This window comes from Cololabis saira, chromosome 10 (assembly GCF_033807715.1).
Source record: "Cololabis saira isolate AMF1-May2022 chromosome 10, fColSai1.1, whole genome shotgun sequence".
NCBI classification, from domain to species: domain Eukaryota; kingdom Metazoa; phylum Chordata; class Actinopteri; order Beloniformes; family Belonidae; genus Cololabis; species Cololabis saira.
This window is the reverse complement of record NC_084596.1, coordinates 10017177-10035157: the sequence shown is the minus strand read 5'-3', so window position 1 is coordinate 10035157 and position 17981 is coordinate 10017177. Positions and strand designations below refer to the sequence as shown.

The 17981-nt window shown below is 43.3% G+C and overlaps 1 protein-coding gene across 2 annotated transcripts in view; it reads right to left on the bottom strand.

Moving 5' to 3' along the window:
- The window catches only part of adcy8 (adenylate cyclase 8 (brain)), a 190600-nt gene extending 173199 nt beyond the window's left edge, over nt 1-17401 (bottom strand). Inside the window, exon 1 of one of the 2 annotated variants that reach the window (XM_061731666.1) lies at nt 15678-17401. In XM_061731666.1, the coding sequence (XP_061587650.1) occupies nt 15678-16610 (933 nt within the window). In that variant the 5' untranslated portion in view covers nt 16611-17401. The remainder of the gene's footprint in view (nt 1-15677) is intronic. The other variant, XM_061731667.1, reaches the window with a different exon arrangement.
- Between the last annotated feature and the right edge of the window lie 580 nt (nt 17402-17981).

The following is a 17981-nucleotide window of genomic DNA, read 5'->3' as shown; positions in this document are numbered from 1 at the left end:
CTCCCCAAACCTGATCTAGCACTGTGATGTCACGCCTAACGCCTGAATTACGGTTCTGCGTTAAATCGACGCACACCCTACGGCGAGGGCTACGCCGTAGCCTGACGTGCAACTCCCAAAAATTGTAAATACGCGTTGAGGCGACGCAGACCGAGAGAGCTGTGATTGGTTTGCTTGGTAGCAACGCATTTCTGGTTCCGGCTCGTGAAGCAGTCATGAACTTTCAGCGCTCTTTTCTTCGTGTGTGTGTCATTTTTTTGGGGGGGGGGTTGTTTTGGTTTTTGCACAATAGTTGTCCTTATCTCTTTGATTCACTCTGACCGGAAAAAAACGGAAGCTAAACAAAGTAGTGTTGAAGAATAATATAAAATCCAGTTCAGAAGTCCGCTGTGGTGTAGTGAGTTTTATTCAGTAAGCCGGCGGTGAGCAGACCTACGCAGAGCGTGTCTGGGTTGGTGTGCCGACCCAGAGTGGTTGGAATCATGACTTTTTATACAGTAAGTTCAAAGCACAAAAGGCAGGAATAAACAAGCCAAGTGAGAGACAAAAAACAATTTACAGTCAGATGTGATCTGTGGCCAAATGCCAAATTATCGGGCATCTGGCATGACTGTCACTAAGTTGTAAATTACCCCATAGGGTGTTCTCGTAATCCAAGTCTGTGGCCAAATGAGTTGGTATTAACATATCAGTCAGTCAGGAACTTCGTCACATGGCATTCCCGTGGTTTCAAGTCTGTGTTTGAGGCCAGTTCAAAGATTGTGAGCCCTGCAGGGTGTAGGAAGCTGGAGTTTCACGTCACAATGGTGTTGCAGTGTCTAAACAGTATCAACTAGCGCTCTCGGGGGTACTGCACCGCGGCGAAATGGAGTGACGGAGAAGTCCGAAGGGTTCACAACGGCGTCACAGCAACGGCTTAGGCTCTGAGTTGGTGTTACGCAGAACCTTAATTCATCCTTAAAACTTGGATCAATTGACCCTTTGTCAGCCTTCTGATTGGTCCCTGACTGACCAATCAGAAACGTCCTCCTCCGTTGCTACATCCGGTTAATCCGGTTGGACAAAACAGCCGTCTCTCGCCATCACATCAATGTAAAAAGTGTAGTTTTTACTTGCCTTGTATCAACATTTAAATCACTTGATTGTTTTTTTAAACTTTGCATTACTAAAAGGAACATTTGTAGTGTCCTGAGGGTGCAACGTATTTTTTATCTCCAAACCAGCAGAAAAACGATCCGTACCGAAAAAAAACAAGGTCGGCTCGCCAGCAGCTACAACCCATAGCTACAAGAGAGCTTTTTATTTATTTATCTTAAAATGGTTAAGCGGTGTGTTAAAGAGAGAATCACAGGAAACAATTCAATCCCAAAACCAACGGTAAATTACAAAAAATGTCTGTTTTGGATGAACCTTCCACCATGCTATCAGCTAAACCCATCAAAAAATCGTGTTTTTGCCAAAAACCTCAGTTTTTTAAACTCACTACACGGTACCCAAAGTTTTCCTTTTTATTTATATCTAGTTGCTGTTGATTTTCTTTAGGAATAAGGTCATGTAAAAAAAAATCGCTGGGAGAGAAGGCAGTTTTGTTTGACCTAGCAACAGGGGCGGGGCTTGACTAAGGGTCAATTGCCCATTGCACATTTCATGCAACCTGCTCCCAGTTTCTACATTAATGCAAACGTTTCATCAAAAGTAGAGATGCACCGATCGATCGGCAACCGATCGGTATCGGTTTTGATCGGAGATCGGAAAATAATAGTTCAAAGCTGGCCGATCTAATGACGTTTACAACAACAAACCCCCGCCCGCGCGTGCGTTCCCACGTCTCAGACCCAGGTCTCCTAAGGGGGCGTGACCGTCTCTACGAAACATCAACACTGAAAATGGCCTCGTCGGTCTGGGAGTTTTACAACGTCCGAATAGGACAACAAATTTGCAGTTTGCAAGGTACGTCCAAAGGAGATACCCCGAGGAGGAATGTTACAAACGAAGCTGATGCTCACACGTGGTGGATGCTATCGCTAAAGCTTTCACAAAGCTTAATAATTCATAATTCATTTTTATTTTAAGATTGAATTCCTCTTTCCACAGGAAAACTAAGGTTTATAGTTTACAACTTGAATCCACTTTTAGAGGGTGACATGTCTACTGTTGTCTGTGTTGGAGCACATGTTGTACATAATTATTACCACAGGAAGCTGAAGCTAGTAAACTACACTTACTCTTTGTAAGCCGAGTCTAAGTCGCCTCTAAGAGTCTCTAGAGTGTGAAATAGGGCTGGCCGATATATCGAGATTTGAATATATATCGATATATTTTCAAACGCGATATGGTACGAGACAATATCGTTTATATCGATTTAATTTTTTTTTTTTTTTTTTTTTTTTTTTAGGATTTTGATATAGCTTATTTTGTGACAAATGGAATTGAATGTTTTATTTGAGATTTGCACAAATGTTTTGTTATTTGCACAACTGTCAACCTCAGTGGAAAAGTCTGCCTGTTACTGTCTACATTGTATTAATTGCACAGTGTATTTTAATTTAATTGTTATGCAGGAAAGGGATATTTGTTTTATTTTATTCAAGAAGCATTTTTATTCTATATATGCAGGCAGGTTATTTTTATTTCATTTGTTTTATACATTTTGATATTGTGCAGACCTCTGTTAATAAAGGAACCTGTGTGACATTTGGAACGAAGCTTTGTATTAAAACTGACTGTTTTTGTAAGGGTTTGCCTCAGAAAAAAATTAAGCTAACAGAGATGCTAACAGATATACTAACAGAGATGCTATGCTATAATGCTTTGGGGGAAACCCCAATTATGGCACAGAAAAAATATCGATATATATCGAGTATCGCCATTCAGCTAGAAAATATCGAGATATGACTTTTGGTCCATATCGCCCAGCCCTAGTGTGAAATATTGCTCATTGCCTCAGCATGCAATAAAAAAATCAATTCATGATACTTTCTTATCTCCTAAGTTTTATACCTAATAATACAATGTCAGTGTTATACATGAGACAACACTATTGACGAATTTATGGATTTCACGCTGTGATCGCTGATCGGCAGATACTGGTTTTAGAGATCGGTTATCGGTGATCGGTCCTCAAAATCCTGATCGGTGCATCTCTAATCCAAAGTCTTAGGTTGGGACCGTGCGGATTGGTCCCCCTGTTATAAGCCCGCCCTTTTCCAGCCCGACACAGTCAATGTGTTTGTTTATTAACCTGAAGCGCACACAGTTAATAAGGGCAGATTAGCGCCGCTTGAGTTCAGGATGTTTTAAAGTCTTCCGAACCCCAAGAGTGCAGGATGAGCCGCCCTAATCCTTCCCCCATCACCACGTCCATCCAGCTGCACACATCACCCCCCCAGAATGAAGACTCAGGAGCTGATTTTGGAGGGTTTTCAGTCTGATTTGTGCCATCGTTGAAGAATAATAATGATATAATCCATCCCGTCCATTGATTTTCCAACGGGCTAATACTCCCAGTAAACCACAATCAAAGACTTAACTCAGCTCAAGCGGAAGCTAACTAATGAAATCCTGACAAATCCAACCGAAATACCGCCATTGTAATTCTCCAGGGAGAAAAAGAGCAGACGTCAAGTCACTCAGATGTCTAAAAAGTATGTTTTTGTCCAGGTTAACGTCTGATTAGACAGTTCACAGGCCCTTTAATAGTGAAGCATGAACAAAATGATGATGTCTGTCATGGAAATTAATCAAGAAAACATAGTAGTTGTACAGTTTTGAAGCTTTTCCTGTAAAAACTATAATGTTTTGCAGCAAGAAAATATTCTGTCATAAGATAGTCTGCAATAAAATCTGGAAATAAAAATATAGAAGACAATTCACAATATCTAACACAACCAAAAGTCCTTTTGTGCTATAATATGAAGATGAAAACATATCGCTGTGCGACATGAAACAACATTTGAAGGAAATCCTTCGTGGTGCAGAATCTAAATCCCATAATGTCAACAAGAGCGGCGCCTCTGTGCTTTAATCAGCTTTGGCTTGGAGATAAGAACCTCCCTCCTCCGAAAATCTGCGTCTGCAACCGCTGACAATCAAAGGCTTGAGATTAAATGTTAAAACTAAAATGTTTGACATTTTTAAAAGCAGATATGGAGAGAGGTTGTCTCTTCTGCGACGGATCGTATCATTAAACGTTCAAGCATTTTCAGAAGGATGTTCAAGCACCGGAGCAGGAGCTGCTGTTTCATAACATCAGAAACACATTGTTAAGGTACTAAACCTTTATTAGGATGCAGCTACACTCACAAACGCCACTTAAAACGGAACTGTGTCAGCCTCATCCGAGGCCGTAGACATCTCCAGGCTCAGAGGCGTCTGGGATAGGGATGGGCGGTATGGACTAAAAAATGTATCACGATAATTTCTGGCATTTATCCCGATAACGATAAAAATGACGATTAAAAAAATACCAATTCAACTCCACCTTTGTAATTATAAATCTATCACCACATTCAGTCTTTGGAGCCAAATCACTGCTCTAAAAGATACTAAATGCTACTAAACTACAATTAAATTGAATTGATAAAAACCAATTAAATGAGTTACACCTGCAAAACTTTAATGACTCAGATCCGCCATGTTTGTTTCACAAACACGTATCAACAAGAATTTATCTCTTCTTTCTTTCTTTCTTTCTTTCTTTCTTTCTTTCTTTCTTTCTTTCTTTCTTTCTTTCTTTCTTTCTTTCTTTCTTTCTTTCTTTCTTTCTTTCTTTCTTTCTTTCTTTCTTTCTTTCTTTCTCTTTCTTTCAGGCTCATTTCTTTCGTTCTTTCTTTCTTTCTTTCTCTTTCTTTCTTTCTCTTTCTTTCAGGCTCCTTTCTTTCGTTCGTTCGTTCGTTCGTTCGTTCGTTCGTTCGTTCGTTCGTTCGTTCGTTCGTTCGTTCGTTCGTTCGTTCGTTCGTTCGTCCTTTTTTTCTTTCTTTCTTTCTTTCTCTTTCTTTCAGGCTCCTTTCTTTCTCTTTCTTTCTTTCTTTCAGGCTCCTTTCTTTCTTTCTTTCTTTCTTTCTTTCTTTCTTTCTTTCTTTCTTTCTTTCTTTCTTTCTTTCTTTCGTTCTTTCTTTCTTTCAGGCTCCGTTTTCTTTCTTTTCTTTCTTTCTTTCTTTCTTTCTTTCTTTCTTTCTTTCTTTCTTTCTTTCTTTCTTTCTTTCTTTCTTTCTCATATCCTTCCTTCCTTCCTTCCTTCCTTCCTTCCTTCCTTCCTTCCTTCCTTCCTTCCTTCCTTCCTTCCTTCCTTCCTTCCTTCCTTCCTTCCTTCCTTCCTTCCTTCCTTCCTTCCTTCACACGTACGTTGTGAGTCGATTTAACACAGAACCATAAATCAGTTTTACACAAAAACTTAATCGACGGAAATTTATCGTTTTTACCGCAAGATGACAAATTCTTACCGTGGGGAATTTTTTTGACGGTTTATCATGAACCGTAAAATATCGCCCATTCCTAGTCTGGGACGAACCATTGCACACTGGGAACCTCCTACAGTCAAACAAATCAGTTATCGCAAGTGTTTTATCTTCAAAAAAAACGGACCAAAGACTTCTAGTCATTATCAACCAGTCCAAAGATACAGATAAGGCATTATATCTTGCACAGTACTACGTTAGTTGAGAACCATGAAAAGTTTCCTGTTGAGAAATTATTATTTCTAACAGGAAGAGAGATATCTGTAAGCCTATTGTATAAAGCTCTGTATTTCACACCCCGGTTGGGTTGGACCAGCTGAAAGGCACATGGGAGAAGGAGCTAAACATCCTAATTGATGATGAAGAATGGAAGAATGTATGGAGACATGCTAAATAGATTTCAGTTTGCAATCGCGCCCAAGCAATACAGTTAAAAATTATACACAGAATGCACATATCCCCCAACCGTAGACATCACTTCAGTCCTACTCTCTAACCCACGAGCCTCAAATGCAAGATAGAAATTGGTCATGTTGTAAACTGTAAATGTATTGGTCTAATGTGCTCTGAAATAGAAAAGATATTGGGTTTAAAACTGGAGATGGACCCCATATCTCTCGTATTGGGCGTCCCAAAACAACACTTAACATCAAAACATAAGAGGAGGCTGTATTGTATTCTTACTACGGAAGAGTATTAGGGCCATGCAGGAGAAAAAATATTTGAGAGGAGAAGATTCAAGTCAAAATGTTGAGAAAAAAGTCGAAATGTCGAGATTAATGTTGAATTACAATTTCGAGAAAAAAGTTGAAATGTTGAGAAAAAAGTTGAAATGTCGAGATGAATGTTGAAGTACAATTTTGAGAAAAAAGTCGGAAATGTTGAGAAAAAAGTCGAAATATCGAGATTAATGTTGAAGAACAATTTCGAGAAAAAAGTCGAGATTTCGAAAAAAAAAAAGTCGAAATGTCAAGATTAATGTTGATATTCAATTTCAAGAATAAAGTCGAAATTTTGACTCTTTTTTTCTAAACATTTCAACTTTATTCACGAAATTTTTACTTTTTTCCTGAAATTTTACTTCAACATTCATCTCGACATTTCAACTTTTTTCTCGACATTTCAACTTTTTTCCCAAAATTTCAACTTTTTTTCTCGAAATTGTACTTCAAACATTAATCTCGACATTTTTTATTTTATTTTATTTATTTTATTTAGCCTTTATTTTACCAGGTCGGTCCCATTGAGACACAATGGTCTCTTTTACAAGGGAAGCCTGGCCAAGACAGCAGCTTTAAAACATTGAGTTTCAACAGTTAAAACAGACAGTACAGAATTACCTAAAACACCAAGTCAAACAACAATAAAATAAACCGAATATAATCTGATCAAATCAGTAGAGCTAGATAATGGGGCTTTCATGAACAAGAACAAAAACGGTATGACTTTTTTCTCGACATTTCAACTTTTTTCTCGAAGTGCATAATGAAAATTCTTCCTCCTCTAAAATATTATTTTTAATTTTTCTCCTGGCTGGCCCTAATACTTTTCCGTATATTACTTATGCAGCGAGGAAGAATATTTTATTGCAGTTGATCAATGAAAAAGTACCAACTGTTAAAAGCGGGCAAAGAGTGGTGTTTGATCTAGTGCCATTAGAGAACCTTACTTGTATTATATATAACATTCAAAAACAGACCAATTCTATAACGTTTGGGAGCCCTACTTGAACTACGTAGAGCCTGATGTCTCTAATGTCATGTTGCAGGGATTTTGTTGACTGGTCATACCGTACATTTTGACTGTAACGCAGGGTATTATTTATATGAATCTGAGCTGGTGTTTTGTTTCGTTTATGTGTTTTTGTTCTGTTTTTTTTTTTGCATGTTTTGCTTGTTATTTCTGTGGATCATATTATGTATCCATTCTTTACTTGAAAAAGTGAAAAATTAATAAAAGATGAAAGTAACAGCTGAAACTCATCATAATAACATCATAACCTTTTTACGTGTCGTGAGAAGGAATCACATTACAAAGACGTAATTTCCCGACTTCCCTGTGGCGTGTGGGAGATGTTAAACCGGATATTTTAACAAATGAAATGAGGTTGAGGAGAAAGAACATGAAATATTTAACTAAAACGAAAGCTGCGGGCCGTGTTGTAATCACGACATTTAACCTGAATTTACATTGCTGAGGCTCCAGTCGTGCTTCAGAGCAGGTCGAGGAGGTCGCTGAGTTCTTACGCTGAGACGTAACAGACAAACCAACAAAGCTGTCCAGAGGCTATGAAATGAAAAGGTCTCATTTGGCTTTCATTCTTCCCCTCAGCCTTCCTCATACATTTAGTTCCAGCTTTCCAAGAACATTTGGAGTAGGGCCGGGGATCCATTCAAATGGCAACAATCGATTACGATTCTTAAGATTCAGAATCGATAATCACACTTTGATTCGATCCAATTCAATTCCGATATCGATTTGGGTTAGTGTTATTAAAAATGTTTTTTTCAGCTGTTGCATGAATTATATGACTGTGTAGTTATGCAACATATTGATACTAGTATTATATTGAGATTCAAGAGCAAGTATTGGCGGCTAATGATGCTCTAAGGACCAATCACCTCCCAGAATGCTGATAGAACTGCTTTCAGAAACATTGTGGGTCATAATTATCAAAAAGATCCAGGGCAGCAAACAGAGATAGGACTGTATGAAATCGGTTTTATTTTTTCCCATTTTTGAGAATTGGGTTTTTAGCATTTTATGCAAATTTAACCTCAAGACAGTATATAAAGCAAGGAAATATAAACAATGCATGCAATTATAACTGAAAACTTTAATGTTTTCATACCTTTAAACATATTTAAAGGCAAAAACGTGTCAAACAAAACATTAGTTTTTTTGGGCATAAACAAAAAAATACCAAAAGTTGTAATGTAATGATGAAAAAAAAAAAAAAAATCGATCTTTAGACATATGAAGCGATTTTTAGGAATTAATGTGAGAATCGATTTAGAATCGGAAAATTTATTTTTTCAAAACAGGCCTAATTTGGAGTGATTATAAACACTCTACAAGAGAAAAAGAAGGGCTTTCCCAGGTTCAATTTCCTCCATCACAGTTGGAGATCAGAGGTTGGAGGAGTTTACCGAGTCGGCGCTGAACCCAGCCGAGCAGCAGCCACTTAAGAACCTCTGCATACGAGAGAGTTCCCCAGGAAAGGCTCGTCGACTTCATGTCTGTGCACAGAGTGAGGAATCTGAACCAGACAAGGGGAAGCTGGGAAATCCCCCCTGAGCTACACAACAAGAGTCCCACAGTGCAGCAGGCAGTCAGTCGCATCACATCTGCAGCCATCTATACGACCACACAGCGGGACGGTCGGCGAAACCCCGCCGAGACTTCAAAAGCAGAGCGTGACAGGATGCGGCGTGACAGCGGAGGCAGGACGAAGATCGGGGCCGGGATCGCTCCGCGATGAGCGCGCCTAGCGTGTTTCCACTGCCTCGCCGCGATGAGCGGAGGCTTGTGAGGCTTTCTGGATGTCTCCGAGCTGCGTGAGTCGGAGCTGCGTCAACACACTGAGCTGAAAATAAGTCATGACTAAAGAGTTCTTTGTCAGCGACCCCGTGTTTCTGGTTTATGTGAGATTTTTTGCTTCATAAGAAGCCAACTACTAACGTCTCGAACTGTCCTTCTGTTGTCTGACTTCCCAGGGCTCCGGACAGCAGCCATGACGGATGAAAACAGACACACAGCCACTCAAAATGTTGTTTTGTGTGTTCGGTGAAGACACAAATGAGTCAGTGTGTTGCTGTAAGAAAGACGGGTGGCAGCGTTGAGGGACCAGCGATACTCATGCCGATAGGAACAATTCTCTGCGGCTAAAGGTCTTAAACTGTCAGGGATGCACCAACTGACTGGGCTGAGATCAGGATCTGGGTTTGTCTGACTGGTTTGGACCGGTATCAACCGACGTAGGTGCGGATACTGGCTGGTATGCATTGTTTTGGGACGGGGAAGCATGTTGTCAGAGTTTTTCACTGCGAGCAAAAAATGGCAAAAGAGCAATTTACACAACCTGAATGGTAAAAGTAACAACACCCAAAACATTTGGGACAACACACTTAATCCAACACTAAAATGGCATCAATCAACGTGCTGAGATCCCTTAAAGATGCAAAGCTAACAGACAGTAAGACGCTAAAGATAAAGGTGGTGGAGAAAAAGGTGGTAGAGATAAATGTGGTAGAGATAAAGGTTGTATAGATAAAAGTGGTAGGGATAAAGGTGGTAGAGATAAAAGTGGTAAAGATAAAGGTGGTAGAGATAAAGGTGGTAGCAATAAAGGTGCTAAAGATAAAGGTGGTAGAGACAAAGGTGGTAGAGATAAAGGTGGTAGCAATAAAGGTGCTAAAGATTAAGGTGGTAGAGATAAAAGTGGTAAAGATAAAGGTGGTAGAGATAAACGTGGTAAAGATAAAGACGGTAAAGATAAAGGTGGTAGAGATTAAGGTGGTAGAGATAAAGGTGGTAGAGATTAAGGGGGTAGAGATCAAGGTGGTAGAGATAAAAGTTGTTGAGATAAAAGTGGTAAAGATAAAGGTGGTAAAGATAAAGGTTGTTGAGATAACGTTGGTAGAGATAAAGGTGGTAAAGATAAAAGTGGTAAAGATAAAGATGGTAGAGATAAAGGTGGTAGAGACAAAGGTGGTAGAGATAAAGGTGGTAGCAATAAAAGTGGTAAAGATAAAGGTGGTAGAGATAAACGTGGTAAAGATAAAGGCGGTAGAGATTAAGGTGGTAAAGATAAAGGTGGTAGAGATAAAGGCGGTAAAGATAAAGGTGGTAGAGATAAAGGTGGTAGAGATAAAGGTGGTAGAGATAAAGGTGGTAGAGATAAAGGTGGTAGAGATAGAGTTGGTAAGATTAAAGGTGGTAGAGATTAAGGTGGTAAAGATAAAGGGGGTAGAGATAAAGGTGGTAGAGAAAAACGTCGTAGAGATTAAGGTGGTAGAGATAAAGGTGGTAAAGATAAAGGCGGTAGAGATAAAGGTGGTAGAGATAAACGTGGTAGAGATTAAGGTGGTAGAGATAAAGGTGGTAAAGATAAAGGCGGTAGAGATAAAGGTGGCAGATATCAAGGGGGTAGAGATCAAAGTGGTAGAGATAGAGTTGGTAAGATTAAAGGTGGTAGAGATTAAGGTGGTAGAGATAAAGGTGGTAAAGATACATTTTCATTTTTCATTTGTATAATTCCTTTACATGTGCAGACTACGGCGTAATTCTCTCGTGATCTTGAAACCTTCGCTCATAACCTCAACAACCCAGCCGAAGTTTCGAACCGCCCTGAAAATCTCCTGGTAAGATCCGATAAGGACTGAGCCAATCTTCACTGAATCCCACTAAATATTACTATCAGAAACACAGATTTAGGGTTAGGTGTGTTTTCTCGTTACTAGAAGGTTTCTCCTTGTGCTTACTTGGGCTTTGCCCGGCGTCTTTTCATCTCAAGACTCTTAAATACTCGATCCTGGTCGGGGTGGGCCACGCTTCTCGCCCCGTGACTGCTGGGATTGACTCCACCCATTTCTGCACACGTAAACCTGCAACCTCCTTCAGCTATGTGGTACAAATCCAAAGAACAAGCGGCCCTCGGTTGGCGCCGCTAAACCGCTAACATCTTGAATCTGCCGAATGTGCAAATGGCCAGAAAAGAAACAGTTGACTGGGAGATTTATTTCCCGGTGAACTGCTCATGCAAGGAGCTTAATCCGGAAGTGAGGCAAGCTCTGCACTCTGACCGTTTGACACCACTTTCGCAGAGGTGTGCCGGTTAAGAGCGGCGGTGTTTTCGTCCAACACAACAGAGATGAATATCTCCCACTTCCACGGTAATCCACTTCAGGTGAGTTTTGCATCCACACACTTGATCCGTCCCCCCGCCAGAATAACATTTGAGAAGGTTCTTTTCAAACTGTGTTCGGTAATGAAACCAAAAAATCTCAGACGCATGTAGGACTTGGTCCGCTGATCGTGTTGGTTCAGATGTTTCCTTAAAGCGCAGATATTTTAGTCTCCGTTTCAGGTGGTTGACGCCATATATTTTCCAACGTGCTTGCTGTCCACTGGTGGACGTGTCTCACCTTCGACTGTGTCTTTGTGAGGTCATTGGGGCCAAACTCTGCTTTTCTTATTACCCTTTTCCACCAAAGCGGTTCCAGGCTGGTTCTGGTTCTGGGTCAGTGTTGAGTTTGGAACCGGGCTTCCTGTTTCCACTGACAAAAAACAGGGCCAGGAAAAACGGTTCCAACTCTTTGCTGGGCTAGAGGAAAGAGCCGCTTATGTAAGCGGAGGGGGGCAAAGGTCAACTTTAAGACCAACGGCAACAGCAAGACTGGGAGACGGAGACATTTTCAAATGAGAATGAATCTGGGTGCAGCAAAGCATCATGGGAGGAGGAGGAGACAACCTGTCTTTTAGAGATGTGTCCACGGAGGAGCTACATGGACCAAGTCCTTTCATGCAAACGCAGCGACGTAACTGATCTTTGCAGAGCTGTTATGACGTGGCTCCTCTTAGCACCCGAGCTGAGGAAAACAAACCAGTTCTCAGCTGGTTCCCAAGTCGAACAAGTTGTGAACCAGAACCAACACTGGAACCGGTTTGGTGGAAAAGGGGTATTAGTGTAGGACCCGTATATCTCAGAAAGTGCTCTCCAAAACTGGATATAACTCCCACTGCTCTGGTCGCTCTGCGTTCATTTACCTTAATCTCTAGGGATTCGTACGGTGCCTCATCGGAAAGCTCTCGTTTTCTACTTTCAGAAGCTGTTAAAGTATTTGAGCCACATAACCAGTTAGTCAGTTAACGACACAAAAGTGCCGTACTTCAGAGGTCCTTGAGACTCGTAAATGTGTGCAAACGGCTGTTTCTTTTCTTTTCAGCTTTTCCCTTCAGGGGCTGATGGTATGAATCATCCACCTCCATATCACCCTGCATCCCGTTCTCTCACCCTTCATGTCTTCTTCATGTGATTTGTTTTTCAGTTTTAAAAACATCTTAAATGGTCTTGAAGTTGGGATGATGAGAAGAACTCTGACCAATCCAGGATGGTCATGAAGGGCTTTTAACGTGACCTTCCCCTGCGGACTTTAGGAATAGTTATCTCACACAAAGTACCTTGAACATCGTTAGAAGCTCGTTGTAGTTGATACAAGGCCTGAGTCGCTCTGGAGGCAACACAGAAAACCTCAGCGTCATCAGTATAAACACGATCTTGACATTACACACTTCTAGATCACAGCTGTTAAATTGAATGGAGGTGGTCCCAGGATCGAGCCCTGGAGAACACCTTCATCTACACTGAAATATTACACGAGATGCATTATCTACACCCTCCGGATCTGTCTACAGAATACTTTAAAAGGAAATCAAAGGAACAATTTGAGTGAAACACATCAAGAAAGGTCCAACGCGGACAGATTCTAGGTGTCACGCTGTTAGACCAGAGTCACCTAAAACCAGATGTGATTCTCCGCATCTAGGGCCGTGCGAAATGTCACATTGATAGCCGTTGGCCGATCTCGATGATATTGATAATTATTCGATATGGACGGGTTCTTCCAGCCAATCACGCAGCAGACATAGCGGATGCTAATGCCGCTAATCAGGAAGGGACGAGTGAAGCATTTGACACGTTATTAACACTTCGTCAAAGGCTCTGGGACTCTGGGAATTTAAGAAATTAGTGAACCAGCTGCCAAGGATAGCTAAACACGGGGGGGACCTGTGCAACTGTGTGTAATAATAATATAATATTATTATTTTTATCTTAATAATATGGTGAAAATGGTAATTTTATTCAGTCCTAATAGGTTTTTTTGTTGTTTAACTACTGTGTTTTTAATCAGGAAACAACTTATTGTAATATCGATGTCAACCAATATAAATAACAAAATCGCAGTAATTTTTTTCAGCTGTATCAACGTCACATGATCATCAGCTCCGTCCTCCATCACACAGGAAGCAGTTAAACTTAGACAGATGTGGTTAAAAAAACCTGCTCATGTTCAAGTACATTAACTATAAGAGTCTGATTTATTCAACAATATCCCCTGAAAGAGGTATGAAGATAAGAACGGCAAACGTTTTCATGGAACTGCTAAATGAATGGAAATGGTTTCAAATAAATGAAGGGGGGAGGAAGAAAGAATAGGAGGAAGGGAGGCAGAAGAAATGCAAGAACAGTAAATGAGCAAATAGAAAGAAGGAGAGTAGAAAGAAGAATGAAGGGAAAACTAATGAAGAGGAGGAATGACTGAAGGGAGGGAAGAAAGGAGGGGAACAGACAATAAAAAAGGCAGGAAATTAAAAAGGAAAGAGAGGGGGGACGGGGGATTGGGGAAAGAGAAAAAAGAATAATGGATAAAGGAAAGATGAAGAGAAGCGGGGAAGGAGATGTTTAAGTAAGGAGGAACAGAAAATGAATGGTGGAAAGGAAGAAGTAAAGAATAATAAGAAAGGGAGGGAGGGAAGGAAGGACAAAAACAAATGCGGAAAGGAGGAAAAAGGAGAATGAGGAATGAGAAGAAAGACTTGTGTAAAGAGAGAATGAAGGAAGGAGAAACAAACGGGAAAAAGAAGTAGAAATGAAACAGAGAAAGAGTTGAGGAAGGAAGGAAGAAGGAGGAAAGAAAGAAAACAAGACAAGCGAGATAAAAAGTGAACGGATGATGTGACGGCCGGTAGAGGGCGTGTGTGTGTGTGTGTGTGTGTGTGTGTGTGTGTGTGTGTGTGTGTGTGTGTGTGTGTGTGTGTGTGTGTGTGTGTGTGTGTGTGTGTGTGTGTGTGTGTGTGTGTGTGTGTGTGTGTGTGTGTGTGTGTGTGTGGACAGCTCCCGGTGCTGAATCCAATCACTCCACAGGCTGCCGACACTAAAAACGCTGCAGAAACAAACCCGCGCTGCCGCGAAGCAGCACCCCGGGGTGCTGAGTACTGGGTACTGGGTACTGGGTACTGGGTGTGCTGGGTGCTGGTACTGGGTCCTGGACCTGCTCCAGGACCAGCAACTCGTGCACCCATGAGACTAATATAAGCAAACATCCAAAATCTGTAAATCTCAGCGATGGCTGCAGCGGAGGAGCCGGGAAAGTTTCCAGAACTCAAATACAGCAGAGGTCAGTCAGTGACGCAAATAATACCAGCAGAGAAAGGTGGCAAAGAGGAGGATTTGGTGGAGGAATAGAAATAAAGGTTGGATCACAAAGACCAGTCTTGTTGGGCCGCATTTAGAAGAGAAAAACAGGAAAAAGATGGGGGGGGAATTAATAAAATGAAAATCAGGATGGAAATGCGCGCAAGATAAGATCAGAGGAGAGGAAAGAGGGGAAACGGGAGAAGATGAATAGATATGGGCAGTACTCGAGTTGAGGGGGCATGAGGGGGGATGGCATCCCCCCCTGAAATAAAAACGGTCAAAATCATCCCCCCTGTAAAACTGCCACCCCCCCTTCCATCCCTTATGTCATTTCATCAATGAATGTGGTTTTACTGCTATTTCAACATTTAGAGTCATCACCAGAAAAATAACACCAGAAAAATAACTTATTTGACAATTTTCACCTGTTTCAAGTAAATTTTCACTTGAAATAAGTAGAAAAATCTGCCAGTGGGACAAGATTTATCTTCTCATTACAAGCAAAAAAATCTCCACTGGCAGATTGTTCTACTTATTTCAAGTGAAAATCTACTTGAAACAGGTGAAAATTGTTGTTTTTTCCAGTGATGAGTCTTGTTTTAAGTGCAATGAGATTTTTTTTACTAAAATGAGACATTTAAACTAGAAATAAGACAAATATTCTTGTTAAGATTTTGAGTTTTTGCAGTGATCCATTTTACTTATCCTGTGAAGGACAGAGTCATATTGATAAGTTCAGAAAACTGTTTTTTATTGTTGTGTTTTGATGTATTTGATGTAAGCCCAGTGGATATTTAAAGCTTACAGAAGGCTGCATTTAACTGCTGCTATGTCATTCCTGCAGTATTTCTGCAGGTGTTTTGGTCACTGCTATTATTTGTAATATATTATATTATTTGTAATCAGCACAAATTATCTGTCCCCATATGATAAAATCCACCATCCCCCCTGATTTCTTTTTACAACTCGAGTACTGGATATGGGGGATATGGAGCAGCGGAGCAGAGCAGAGCGGGGCTCACCTGGTTGGAGGAGAGCGGCGCGTCCTGCGACAGCAGCAGCCGCACCAGCAGGTGCAGCAGCGCCGTGCACAGCCCGGCCAGGATGGACCAGCTGAGCGGCAGCGGCAGCATGCTGTAGATGCCGAACAGCGTGAACAGCACGTAGCCCACGCCGTCGCCCAGCAGCCCGTAGCCCAGCCCCGTGGCCAGGATCTGCGTGGCCATGGCCACCCAGGTGACCGCGCCGCTGTACTGCAGGTACCCGTGCGACGTGGTGTCCTTGCGCACCACGACCAGCGCGCAGATCACCACCTCGATGCCGGTGAAGAAGCCCAGCAGCGCGCCCTTCACCGGGTCCATGGGCGCCGTGGCCAGACTCAGGTGCAGCACCAGCAGCACCAGCTTGGTCAGCACGTCCAGGATGTTCATCACCACCACGGACTTGCGCCGCTGGCCCAGGAAATAACGCTGGTACAACCTCTCCAGGTCGCGGGACTTGAATGCGTTGCGCAGCGTGGGGAAGATGACGCCGCGGTACGTGTGGCCCCAGTTCAGGAAGAAGTCGGAGTTGCTGGGAGCGCAGTCGATCTGCAGGAAGCCCAGGTCGCTGCTGGCGCGCTCCGGGAACACCTTGGTGCCGCCGTTGTTGTGCCGGCTGTCCCCCGGCCCCGGCCCCGCCACCGAGCTTCGCTTGCGCCCTGCGTCCTGGCCCGGGTCGTAGCCGGGCTGGTCGGGGCCGGGGCCCGTCCCCCCCCCGCCGGAGTCCACCTCCCCCCCGCCCTGCTCGTGCATGAAGCGCTGCTCGGTGATGTGGCGCACGGCGCTCTGCCACAGCAGGCGCTTGGGACGCGCGCTCCCGCTCCCTCCTCCACCTCCTCCACCGCTGCTGCTGCTGCTGTTGATGGTGTAAAGCTCCTCGCTCGCGCTGGAGCACCGCACCTCCGACAGTTCCATCTTATCTCTTCCTTTTTTCTCCTCTTTTATTTGGTTTTGGCTCGTTTTTTTCCCCAATCAGCGACGTTGCGGGGACGACGTCCCGTCGTGCGCGCAGAACCGGGGGCGCCCGCTCCTCTCCCGAGCGGAGGCGAGGTGGGAAGCGCAGCAGCTGGAGCTGGACGGCATGATCGAAATCAAAGTTTTTTCCGCTAAAAAGCGGCGCATGAACCCCGATCGAGCGTGAAAGCGGCTCCCGGAGCGGCCATGGCTCCGTCTCCGTGCGTCCGACTCCGGAGCCGGAGTCACACAAAAAAAGAGAGAGGGGGGATGGGGTGAATGATGGGAAGAGGGGGGATCACCGACACGGTCCGAGCTGCATCTTGATCCACGGTGCGTAAACGTTCAGCACCATCACGGTGCCGGATCCGGGGGAACCGACGCAGACAAAGACCGTGCGTCGTTGGCACCGCTGGATCTGCTGGTTATTTAGCCATTTTTGTCCCCCGATGTGGGAAATAAACACCAGCTAAAGCCAGAAAAGCAAAAAGCGATCCGGGAATATCACAGAAACTAGGAGCTTCGACATAACAGCCAACTTGTTGTTGCGCACCAGCCTCTCCGCAACACCTGTCCTGTCCGCCTCCTGCAGTCAGCCCGACCGCGGGCGCGTTTCCATGATCCGCAGCCTCCCTCCTTCCTCCGCTTTCCTCCTCCTCCTCTTCCTCCCACGACGAGACGAGACGAGACGTCCCTCTCCGGGTGACACCTCGAGCTTTTCCCCCTCTCTCGGTCCTCCTGCAGCCGCGTGGAGCTGATGTGAGGAGAGTGAGGCTGGTCGGCCCCAGCGAGTCAGCTGCGCTCCGGTTTGACGTCACCGCTGCGTGGATGTATGTGTGTGTGTGTGTGTGTGTGTGTGTGTGTGTGTGTGTGTGTGTGTGTGTGTGTGTGTGTGCGTGTGCGTGTGCGTGTGCGTGTGCGTGTGCGTGTGCGTGTGTGTGTGTGTGTGTGTGTTCCTTAAGCGCTGTCTCATCCCACTCTCTTGTTTCTAGTTTATCTCCCGGCTCTCCTCCTCCCTCTGCTCCTCTTCCTCCCGTCTCTCTCCTCCCGGTAAACCGAGCTGCCGGTAAACGCTCAGCCCCCACGCCGCGTCTGTCCAACACATTCGCTCAAATAAAGGGAAGTTTGCTGCCTTTTTATTACCACACAGTCACAGAAAGGTACATTGTGTTGGAAGGAACTGTACTGAGAGTGGAAGTGGATGTGGGATTGTTTTTATGTCCGTAAAAACAAACTGATTATTTTGGGACAACTGAGAAAAACAGACCAGATAAGCCCCAGTGACAGCAGACACTGGATCATCCTGGTTGGTTGGTTGGTTGGTTGGTTGGT